The 12,000-nt window shown below is 41.7% G+C and overlaps 2 protein-coding genes across 2 annotated transcripts in view; one reads left to right on the top strand and one right to left on the bottom strand.

Annotated features, from left to right (window-relative positions):
* Nucleotides 1–3,073: 3,073 nt before the first annotated feature.
* On the bottom strand, nucleotides 3,074–11,614 carry cdc37l1 (cell division cycle 37-like 1). Its single transcript, XM_053644705.1, has 8 exons — nucleotides 11,481–11,614; nucleotides 8,083–8,355; nucleotides 7,400–7,496; nucleotides 6,838–6,953; nucleotides 6,442–6,564; nucleotides 4,742–4,915; nucleotides 4,557–4,628; nucleotides 3,074–3,783 (listed from the first exon to the last, which is right to left on the bottom strand). The coding sequence occupies exons 1-8, from the start codon at nucleotides 11,565–11,567 to the stop codon at nucleotides 3,667–3,669; spliced, it is 1,059 nt and encodes a 352-aa protein (XP_053500680.1). The 5' UTR covers nucleotides 11,568–11,614; the 3' UTR covers nucleotides 3,074–3,666.
* The window catches only part of exd3 (exonuclease 3'-5' domain containing 3), a 50,303-nt gene continuing 49,775 nt past the window's right edge, over nucleotides 11,473–12,000 (top strand). Inside the window, exon 1 of the mRNA XM_053644704.1 lies at nucleotides 11,473–11,573. The gene's annotated coding sequence lies outside the window, so the exon portion shown is untranslated. The remainder of the gene's footprint in view (nucleotides 11,574–12,000) is intronic.

Below are 12,000 nucleotides of genomic sequence, written 5' to 3'. Positions count from 1 at the left end.
TCACAATATGCAAATGAGGCGAACAGTTCAACGATAACCCGGGTGAACGTAGCGTTCACGAACCCTTTCATGAACCCTGATTAGCATTAGCACGCTAACTTTAGCTTAGCTCGGCATTATTTCAGTTATAAATAAATAAATAAAGATTAACACCGAGTATTACGGTGACCGAGACTCTGAGATGTGACTTTTCCCCACAGAAAGTAGATCAGAAACGGACTCGGTTTCTCATAAATACAAATGAGACCTTTATTGTTAACAGAATGTTACAATCGGACATCGCGGTCTCGGCCACGCCCACGTTTCTGCTTGAACTCGTTTTCCTGCACGATTTCCTGTTTGCACAAACAGAGTTTTATGCTGCTCCTCAGAGATGCAGGATCTGCAGTGATGATGATGATGATGATGATGATGACGGGTGACGGTGTGGAACAGCGCCGTACATCGACGCCGAGATCCCGCACACGCAAAACAAAAACGTTGCAAAAATTGACACGGAGCTCACGATAATCAACTCTAGGTTCACGCTGCAGCCGAGAAAGCGATCGTTCGAATTTCTACGCATTACGTATCTGAGCCACGATGTCAGCGACAAGAAACATCCGAATTTAGATTCTATGCAAATGAACTATGACGCTGTAAAGAAGCGACGAATCCAAACAAACGCTCCCCGGTCTGTGACTTATTTAATCCGTGTTTAGCTAGCTAGCTTTATATAGCTAATAATGGTTCTCATCAGAACTGGGGGGAAACCTAAACAGGCCACGCCCACACGCGACAAGCTACAGCGTGGGTGAAAAGTCAGGAACAAATAGTAAACAGTGAAACTCTATAAACACTTAATGTTGTTTATGATTTTGAACGTATGCGCTACATGCTCACGCGTTTCCTGTGCTTTACATGTTTTTTTGCAGCTTTTGCTCGATGTATTGGTTCCTGACTTTTCCTGACTCTTCACCAGCTCGTGTGAAAGAATCAGGAGGGTAAGTTACGCGTGACACTTGACGTCGTAGTACTAGCTACGTTTATGTCGTAGCTACACTCACCGGCAAGACTAACGATCTCGGAGTTCCTTCCAGGCTTTAAGAATATAAGATGAAAACGTACTAAGGTTAAAGGTTTTTCTTCCATTTTTTTTTACGGGAACTAATCGCAGATGAGGAACTAACGTTGTGATCATTGTGATTTAGAAACGTCGCATAGAATTTAAAAACTCCAAATTCAAATTGTCGCTCACATCGCAGCTCTGTGTTGCGCACGTACGTAGAAAACGAACGCCGTCGGCCATTTTGTCGCTTGCTAGCGTGAACGCAGGATGGCGCGGCGTGACGCTCACGTGACGTTTTCACGTGTGCCGAAATTGCTCTTTCGTCTTCAGTACAAAGAAGTTTTATCCTGGTTATTTACATTTGTTAACATTTTATGAACTGAAGTCCTCCCGAAAGTATTGGAACAGAAAGGCCAGTTCGTTTGTTTTCGCTGTACACTGAAGACATCTGGGTTTGAGATCAAAAGACGAATGAGACGAGAGATCAGAATTTCAGCTTTTATTTCCTCAAATTTACATCTAGACGTGTTAAACAGCTTAGACCACGACACCTTTTGTTTGAACCCACCCTTTTTTTCTTCACGTGATCAAAAATATTGGAACATATTGGAATTAGTGAGGCGCAGGAGTGATGCAGTTACTGCGAGTAAAGGAAACGCAACCAAATATTACCTGTTATATACTTCAAGACTGATCTGTTCCTATACTTTTGCTCACATAAACATCGGGTGGTCTGCCACTAAAGCTGCCATGTTCCAAATTGTTTAACACGTCTAGATGTAAATATGAGGAAACGGAAGCTGAAATGCTGATCCATCATCTCCATCTTCTGATCTGAAACCCAATGTCTTCAGTGTCCAGCACACACAACAGAACCTTTCTGTTCCGGTACTTCAGGAGGCGGCTGTACATACGTTCAAACCCTGAAGCGTAAATGGTATAAATATGAAATGTGAAATCTGTGCGACGTCGATCTGGACTTTACACTCGACGCTTTATTCTTTAACACGGCTGGTGTTTAACACTGAGGAGGAAGCGGATGAAAGCGCTCGGGATACGTTGCATAGGTCTCAAATCTACACGCTGTGAAGTGCACACTAGCTAGGAAGTGTTCTTACTTCATGCTGTAAGGCTGTTTAGAGCGACTTTATTCAGCACAAGTGTGTGTGTGTGTGTGTGTGTGTGTGTGTGTGTGTGATCTCCACGGATCATGCGTTTTTGGCTTAGTAAATGCTGTGTGAACACTGTAAGCTAACACCACGGGACAGGACAGAGCTCGGATCTGGTGTTCAAACTATGATTAGCTTCTGGCTCTGGTTTTTCAATTTCAATATGATATCTGATCTCCACCGGATCGGACTGAACGTGGCTCGGAAATTTCAGCAGCATAAACATTTCTACAAAGCAAAAAAACAAAACAAAAACAAAACAAAAAAACCCCCCCCAACATATTTTTATATATATATATATATATATATATATTATATATATATATATAAATGACATTTATTTGCCCTGTAGTGCATTTTGTAAAAGGAAAAAAAGGAAATAATTTAGAGTGATGGGGATATAGACGCTTTTTTAAAAATAGTTGTTTTTTTGTTTTTTTTAAAAAACATAAAATGCACTGCATGGCGAATAAGTGCCATTAATGAATTCACTTAATATCACATTTTATGTTTAAAAAAAAAAATTATATGAAAAGAGAGAGAAAAAAATGGAAATTGTTTGAGACTGACATTTAAAAAAGTGAAAAAAAAATTATGATTTCACCTTCTTACTTTTTGCTTTTAATTATTAATTTTTGCAAACATAAAATGCATTACATGGCGAGTGAACACCATTAATTCATTTCCTGTTTCAGGCATTTTATGTTTGGAAAAATTTTAACAGGAAAATCATTTGAGCCCCAAATTATTTCCCTTTTGTCCTTTAAAAATAAAAATTCCTTAATTTTATGTAAAAAAAAAAAAAAAAAAAAAAAAAATATATATATATATATATATATATATATATATAAAAAGGGAAAAAATTGAAATTTGAAAAAAGGTCAAAATGATACTTTTTTTTTAAACATAAAATGCACCACACAGCAAAAAAAAGCATCATTAATTAAATTTATGCATTTTATGTTAAAAAAAAAATAAATAGGGGAAAGGGAAAGAAGGGAAAGTATTTGAGAGGATTAAAGAACTTTCACGTTAAAGAAACTACGACCGAAAAAAAATGACGAAAACAAAAATCCTGTAAATATAGTGAAAACATAAACCAGTGTGTGTTACGCCTCGATATCGCGACAGAAACATAACAAAAACGTGCACAAAAATACCTCGTCCTATCTTTGTTCTATATTTATATACTATCTGCTCAATCAGATATAAAGTGCAGCACATGTTCACACGTGGATCCAAAAACAATCCAACAAAAACAAACAAAAAGTCTCTGATGGCTGCCGTTCACTTCCTCTCCTCCTCCTCCTCCTCCTCCTCCTCCTCTCCTCCTCCTCCAGGATGAAGGTCATGTTCAGTCGTCTGATCTTCACGTGATGTTCACACACTTCATCATCGTCCTGAACACAAGCAAAACACTGTGTGTGTGCGTGTGTGTGTGTGCGCGTGTTAGGACATCTCCATCATCCTCTGATCCTCCGCTTCTATGTCCTCATCTTTAGAGCCCCGCCCAGGATGTGAACAGAGCCCCGCCTCCAAACATCGCTTTATATGATACTCTGCCACCTGAGAGAGAGAGACAGAGGAGATGGGGGGAAAGAGAGAGAGAGAGAGGAGATGGAGAGAGAGAGAGAGAGATAAATAAAGTAACAAAGAAAGGCAGAAACAAAGTGAGAGAGGAAAAAAAGACAACAATAATATATTACATATAATATTTTCTATCACAGTGCACAGTTGAATTCTCCATTCTGATTGGTCAGAGGTTGATTAACATTCCATGATTGTGTGTGTGTGTATGTGTATATGTGTATGTACATATGTGATTGTGTATGTGTGTGTGTGTATATATATGTGATTCTGTATGTGTATATATGTATGTGTGTGTGTATATGTGATTGTGTATATGTATGTATGTATATGTGTGTATATATGTGATTGTGTATGTGTGTGTATATGTATGTATGTGTGTGTGTGTGTGTATGTATACATGTGATTGTGTGTGTGTGTGTGCGCGTGTATGTGTGTGCGTGTATATATATGTGATTGTGTGTGTGTGTGTGTGTGTGTGTGTATGTGTGTGTGTGTATACATGTGATTGTGTGTGTGTGTGTGTGTGCGTGTATGTGTGTGCGTGTATATATATGTGATTGTGTATGTGTGTGGATGTGTGTGTGTATGCATGTGTGTGCGCGTGTATGTGTGTATGTATATATGTGATTGTGTATGTGTGGGTATATGTATGTATGTGTGTGTGTATGTATATATGTGATTGCGTGTGTATGTATGTGCGTGTATGTGTGTATATGTGTATGTATATATGTGATTGTGTGTGTGTGTACCTGAGGATTCATGGTGCGGAGAACATTCTGGAGTATGTGCATGTCCTGAGACTGAATACACGCCTTCAGTTCCTGTGAGAGGATTAAACACGGATAGAATTATTATTATTATTAACAGTGAAACAGCCGTGTGTGTGTGTGTGTGAGAGTGAGAGTGAGAGAGAGAGAGAGAAATATACACTTACAGGAGGCAGAGACTCCAGCACTTCTTTAGGGTCGAGTCTGCAGCTGGCCGGCGTACACAGCTGCTCCAGAGTTTTGGGCGTGTCCACTTTGGGCTTGACGGCGTACTCCCTCACTCTGTGTTTAAAGGCCTCGAGTTCAGTGTGGAAGACGTCCAAATATCCCTCCTGTCCCGCCTGAAATATAAATACAGGTGATGGAGACATAATACAGACTAGAAAGCTCTGATCAGGCTCAAAGATTTAAAATAACAGGTATATACTGTACATTATACAGCCAAAAGTATGTGCACCCCTGACCATCACACCCATATGTGGTTCCTCTAGGTCATTCCACAACTTTCCATTTCTTCCTTCTGAGCCATTCCCTGTTGGAAGGTTCACTTCTTCATGGCCTCACATTCTCCTCAAGCACACTCTAGTATGAAAGAGAATTCATATTCGATTCTACGACAGCAGCAAAGCAGTTCCCGACCACACCATGTCCACCGCGAGGTTCTTCTGATCAGACCCTGTTTGGGATTTCGCTGAACAAACATGGCTTCTGGTACCGTGACCAAACAACGTTGACATCAACAGTGGCGAGACCTACCTGCAGATCGTACAGAGACTTCGTTAGCTCTCAGGTTAAGTTTGCTGGGGCGGCCTGGCGTAGCCAAGCTAGCAGTGGTTTTAAATCATCTCCACTTGTTAGATGATCTTCCAGACAGTGAAATGATTGATTTCCAATATTTTTGGAAATCTTCTTGAACTCTATCATCTTTCTGAAGGTCTCAGAGAGCTCTTTTGAGCTAGGCATGATGATAACCATAGACTCCCAGAGCAAACCAGACCAGATCTCTGAGGTAGAAATAAGACAGGCTCTTCCAAGGTTCCTTCTAATCGTTAGCACCTGATATCAGCATTGTTTAAATAAAGACCAGATATTATGCATGTCCAAATATGTTGGAAAAAATTCAAAACTATTCTCAGGGTTTGGTGTTTACTCGTTCACATGACTGCTCGAGGTTCACACCTGTTCCTGCATGACAATATCCCCGTGAGCAGATCCATGAAGACATGGTTTGCCAAGTTTGGAGTGGAAAAAACTCCGAGCCGTGACCTGGAACGCCGACAGTGTGCCAGACCCCCTCATCAACATCAGTGCCTGACCTCACTGATGACCTTGTGGCTGAATGAACACAAATCCCTCAGTCACAAGCCAAAATCTAAGCCTTCCAAGATGAAATAGAACAGCAAAAGGGAATAAATCTAGAATGGGATGTCATTTGACTTCGTATTTGTTAAATGATATAAATATTATAATTTGTTAGGAAAGGGTTTTCCTTCATAAACGTAGGAAAGAAAAAAGTGTAGAAGATGGAGCCTCCACTTTAATAGCAGTGGAAGCTCTTCTCCCTAACAGCTCCCCCTTGTGGTCATGTAACTTTATTACAGTTTACATTACAGTGCGGTGACACACTTTAGACTACTTTCACATCAGGGTTCTGTTAAAGAGAACCCAGTCGGGTCTCTCGACCGCTCGCCATCTCAAAAACAGCCTTCAAACATCACCAAACTCACTGGGGGAAAAAGCATCGGGGTGTGAAAATGGGTATCAAGTCTACAGTCGAGCCGAGTGAGTGAGCGAGTGAGCGAGTGAGTGAGTGAGTGAGTGAGTGAGTGAGTGAGTGAGTGAGTGAGTGAGTGAGTGTGGTTCTTACTTTGGCTTTGTGGAAGAACTGGCGGAAACAGGCACGAGGATCCTGCTGCACACTGCGGGCCATCTCCAAGATAAACTGCATGGCTACGGCCTGGTGAGCGACCTGCTCCATCAGAGCTTCTTTCTGACAGACGGAGAGAGCGCGAGTGAGAGAGAGAGAGAGCGAGAGAGAGAGACCCTTTTTTGGGCGCTCTTATATTTTTTAAATCGGAAATAAAGCCAATTTAAATAAACGATTCATTTAAATGAAGTCACAGGTGATGCTGCTCTGCGATTGGTGGAAGCCACACAGGCTCATAAATTATTCACGAATCTTCCCAGTTCATCACAGAGCCAAAATGTCACACTGGCTGAATGCGATATTTGTTGATATTTTTACATCTATTTATTTATTTACCTCTTCAGCGTAGAGTCGAAAGCACCATAAGATCAGGTAGTTTGCCGTTTCCTCACAGATCAGGTGAGGCAACTGCGCCAGAAAACGCTGACTGTCGTCCCACCTCCTCAACATTCCTGACAACCCGAGAACACAGAGCATGTGATGCGACATCTCACGGCGGTGAAATTCTCTAATCCGATTGGTCAGAAAGTGTGCGTTAGGCTCGGACGGTAGCTCAGAATGTAACCCGAACGACAGGTTCGTTCTAATGCACTGCGTTACCGTTTCCATAGTAACAGCTCATTCACAGGGACCTGATAATATCACAGGGATCACATAAACTAAAACTAATAATAAACGTGTTGTTTAGCGATGTGAAATCTCGTGAAACACCTCGGAGAAGGAAAATTCAGTCTCGCGCCTAATAACTAAGGATCAGAGCTTAGAGAAGGGGCGAGTGAAGGTACTATAATATAAATAAATGATATATCAGGAAATCCAATAAACTTATGAAAGCTTTAAATAAATAACAGCATTTATTAAAAACGCCCGACGACCACCATGACACAAATCAACTCACCGAAATGCTTCAGTTCCTCCTCATGGCGCTGGACGAAGGTTAAGCTCTTGTCGAAATCCGTGTCCATCCCCCTGGGCTCGGGGTCGTTTATGATGCTCTAACGGGCAAACAAAAATATTGGCACCCCAATACTATAAGTACAGGACTGTTCAACATTTTTACAATTTCATTTCTGTTCTAATGACTCAAACTTGAACTAAATTACTTAAATAAAGATCATTTAACTTTTTAATTTATTATTATTATTATTTTAAATCAACTACTTCATCCTTCAAGTTCATGGATCGTGTTAAACAATTAAGGAAAAAAGAAAGGAAAAACAAAATCTCGTAGATAGTTTTTGACGTTGCCAAAAATTATGATACATGACTTTAAAAAAAACAACAACAACAACAACAACAACAACAATAAAAATAAAGAAATATATTTATTTTATAAAGCTTTTTATGGGCATTTATTTTATGACAACGATTTTCATAATCAATTATTATCGATTTTTTCGATTAGTTGTCGCAGCTTTACAAATGAGCATTACCTGATAATTCAACGCCCTGTCATCAATTATTCCCCACATAAACTGAACTTATTTTAGGCTTGCATTATAAAAAATAAGGGATTTTTAAAATTTCATGTCACTGGGTGGGTATTCATCAGATGTGAGCTGTGTGTGTGTGTGTGTGTACCTTGTCGAAGCCACTGTGTCCGGGGTCCTGTGTGACGGGGCTCCAGCGGGAGTCCAGCATGCTCTCCTTCCTCCTCCACTCCTCCTCGGTCTCAGACAGGTGTGTGGAGGAAGCAAGCGCCCGGGCCCGGGCCTGTTCTACTGACTCAGAACCGTGCAGCTCCAGACCACAGAGCCGGTCTTGAGCCTCCACCAACTGCCAACTGGACACAATGGAGGCCTTCACATACCGCTGCTGCTTCTCGCACAGAGATGCCATGCTCTCCGTACTGACCTGAGAGAGAGAGAGAGAGAGAGAGAGAGAGAGAGAGAGAGAGAGAGAGAGGGGGTGGGGGGGGGTGAGAATAATCAGAATCTGCATTGATTTACAAATAGAGTAATATTCAGTTTGTGTCTCTATTTCCTCCCTGTTTCAGATGAAGGTAGTTATAACCCACAGGAACACCCTGTAGCGCTGCTTTGTTACATTTTTATTCATCACTTATTAAGGTGTTATAAAGGCCCAGTGTGGACGCCCTTCAAACACTCTTAACTCAGAGTTTATTCTGGGAGACGACAGAGCAGAAAATAGATGATGATGCTGCAGGTTATTTCCCTCCATCAGGACCACACACACACACACACACACACACACACACACACACACACACTCCAGGTGGGAGTTTTACTGTCATACACAAATGCACAGAAATCCCACAATGCACTGCAGCAGAGGTGCTAGTGTCGTAATAATAATAAAATTATAAAATAATTATATAAATAGTAGAGAATACCCATAATGCACTTTGCTGTATGGAAGATGTAGGACGGAACAGGGAATAGAGTAATATGGAATAGAGAATAGAGAGTATGGAATAGAGAATAGAGAGTACGGAACAGGGAATAGAGAGTAGGGAATAGGGAGTATGAAAGGGAGTAGGGAACGGAGGGAAGTAATAGGGCGTATTGAATAGGGAATAGGGAGTATGGAATAGGGTGTATGGAATAGGGAGTATATGGAATAGGGAGTATGGCATAGGGAGTATAGCATAGGGAATAGGGTGTATGGAGTAAGGAATAGAGAGTAGGGAATAGCGAACAGACAGGAACAGGAATAGGGAGCAGGGAGGAGGGAATTGAGAAGTGAATTGGGAGTATGGAAGAGGAAATAACGAGTAGGGAATAGGGAGTAGAGAATAGGGATTATGGAATAGGGAACAGACAGGAACAGGAATAGGGAACAGAGAGGATAGGGAGCAGGGAATAGGGAGTATATGGAACAGGGAATAGAGAGTAGGGAGTATGGAATAGGGAACAGAGAGGATAGAGAGTAGGGAATAGGGAGTAGGGAACAGAGGGAAGTAATAGGGCGTATTGAATAGGGAATAGGGAGTATGGAATAGGGTGTATGGAATAGGGAGTATATGGAATAGTGTGTATGGAATAGGGAGTAAGGAATAGGGAGTAAGGAATAGGGAATAGGGTGTATGGAGTAAGGAATAGAGAGTAGGGAATAGCGAACAGACAGGAACAGGAATAGGGAGCAGGGAGGAGGGAATTGAGAAGTGAATTGGGAGTATGGAAGAGGAAATAACGAGTAGGGAATAGGGAGTAGAGAATAGGGAACAGACAGGAACAGGAATAGGGAACAGAGAGGATAGGGAGCAGGGAATAGGGAGTATATGGAATAGGGAACAGAGAGTAGGGAGTATGGAATAGGGAACAGAGAGGATAGAGAGTAGGGAATAGGGAGTAGGGAATAGGGAACAGAGAGGATAGGGAATAGGGAATAGAGAACAGAGAGGATAGGGAGTAGGGAATAGGGAGTAGGGAATAGGGAGTAGGGAGGATAGGGAGTAGGGAATAGGGAGTAGGGAATAGAGAGGATAGGGAGTAGGGAATAGGGAGTAGGGAATAGGGAGTAGAGAATAGGGAACAGACAGGAACAGGAATAGGGAACAGAGAGGATAGGGAGCAGGGAATAGGGAGTATATGGAATAGGGAACAGAGAGTAGGGAGTATGGAATAGGGAACAGAGAGGATAGAGAGTAGGGAATAGGGAGTAGGGAATAGGGAGTAGGGAATAGGGAGTAGAGAATAGGGAACAGAGAGGATAGGGAGCAGGGAATAGGGAGTATATGGAATAGGGAACAGAGAGTAGGGAGTATGGAATAGGGAACAGAGAGGATAGAGAGTAGGGAATAGGGAGTAGGGAATAGGGAACAGAGAGGATAGGGAATAGGGAATAGGGAGTAGGGAATAGGGAACAGAGAGGATAGGGAATAGGGAATAGAGAACAGAGAGGATAGGGAGTAGGGAATAGGGAGTAGGGAGGATAGAGAGTAGGGAATAGGGAGTAGGGAATAGGGAACAGAGAGGATAGAGAGTAGGGAATAGGGAGTAGGGAATAGGGAACAGAGAGGATAGGGAATAGGGAATAGAGAACAGAGAGGATAGGGAGTAGGGAATAGGGAGTAGGGAATAGGGAGTAGGGAGGATAGGGAGTAGGGAATAGGGAGTAGGGAATAGAGAGGATAGGGAGTAGGGAATAGGGAGTAGGGAATAGGGAACAGACAGTATAGGGAATAGAGAACAGAGAGGATAGGGAGTAGGGAATAGGGAGTAGGGAATAGGGAGTAGGGAATAGGGAGAATAGGGAGTAGGGAATAGGGAGTAGGGAATAGGGAGGATAGGGAGTAGGGAATAGGGAGGATAGGGAGCAGGGAATAGGGAGAAGGGAATTGAGAGTATGGATTTGTGAAGTAGGGAACCATTTCAGTTGCTCTATTAATACCCACCTCCAAATGCAGAATACAAATGACGTCACGTTTAGCGGTAATGTGTGACGTCACCACGGGCCAATTCCTATTGGCATGATGATGATCAAAACGTGTTTAAAACAATAAATCTGATATTTTCGATATATTTTAGATTTAACATTTCAAAGATGTCGCCATTCTGTAAACAGAAACACACAGGGGTTGATAAGGAAGAGTTAAAGTGTTCACTGAAGGCGCAATGATCCTTTATATGTATTTATAATAATCATAATAAACTTTGCTAACAGTGTAAGAGTTGTTATGCTAGCTACATAACAGGTGCAGAATGGATTAGTTAGCTGCACATGAAGCTCAGGGAGTGATTACTGAGCAGTAATTAGCGAACTGAACTGGAATATTTTAGCAGCACGAACGCGTTTTGGTTTTTATTCCAGTTTAATTTAAAACCCGTCCGTGTCTGTGGAGAACTAGCTGCTGCTGAGGGGGAGGGAACTTACCCCAAGCTAGCTTTGCTAGATGAAGCTGAGGTTAATTCGTTTGAAATAAGGAACTGGATGAATAATGAGGTCTAGACGGAAAATACAGCAGTTTGTGAGAACTTTATGTGAAGAAGATGACTCAGTTTTGTTGAAGTCGTTACCTCGTGAGGTCGGTTTTGGCTGTCACTCGTGCAGCGACTCTCCTCAGGTGGTAACTTCATGGCTCCTCCGTTTACAAACCACTCCATCTTCAGGTATCTGTCTTCCTTAAAACTAATCGTGGTGTTAATAACCCCGAAAAGTGGCTGTTCAACTCGGAAAGCAAGCAAACGCAATCATTTTCGGCTTCACATCGCCATCAGCAGTAACAGTCATGTAATCTTAGTCGGGCTGTGTCTCAAATCGCTTCCTATTGGATTCCTTAGTGGATGACGTAGTGCTCAGAAACCGTTATCTCACGCCCTACGTAGTGCGCATATGCACAAACTAGTAAGTGGTTTGGGATTCAGCCTGTAACAACAACAACAATAATTTCGATTCCGCAAGTCATGTGCTAGCCTTAAACTTTTATTTTATAATTGGTAAAAAAATATTCAGACAGAGATTATGTCATCAATGCAAAACGTTCTCTTATTAGAAGCACTTTAGGCACGCTAGTGAAATTTTATGCGATTAAGAATT

The sequence above is a fragment of the Ictalurus furcatus genome, chromosome 16 (assembly GCF_023375685.1).
Source record: "Ictalurus furcatus strain D&B chromosome 16, Billie_1.0, whole genome shotgun sequence".
NCBI classification, from domain to species: domain Eukaryota; kingdom Metazoa; phylum Chordata; class Actinopteri; order Siluriformes; family Ictaluridae; genus Ictalurus; species Ictalurus furcatus.
This window is presented reverse-complemented; position numbering and strand designations above follow the sequence as displayed.

Excerpts from the sequence above, each read along its gene's own strand:
- cdc37l1 (XM_053644705.1), bottom strand. The coding sequence starts at position 11,567 with ATGGAGTGGTTTGTAAACGGAGGAGCCATGAAGTTACCACCTGAGGAG. Across the intron at positions 8,356-11,480 it reads GCCAAAACCGACCTCACGAG|GTCAGTACGGAGAGCATGGC; the intron begins GTAACGACTTCA and ends TCTCTCTCTCAG. Across the intron at positions 4,916-6,441 it reads AGTTCTTCCACAAAGCCAAA|GCGGGACAGGAGGGATATTT; the intron begins GTAAGAACCACA and ends TTTATATTTCAG.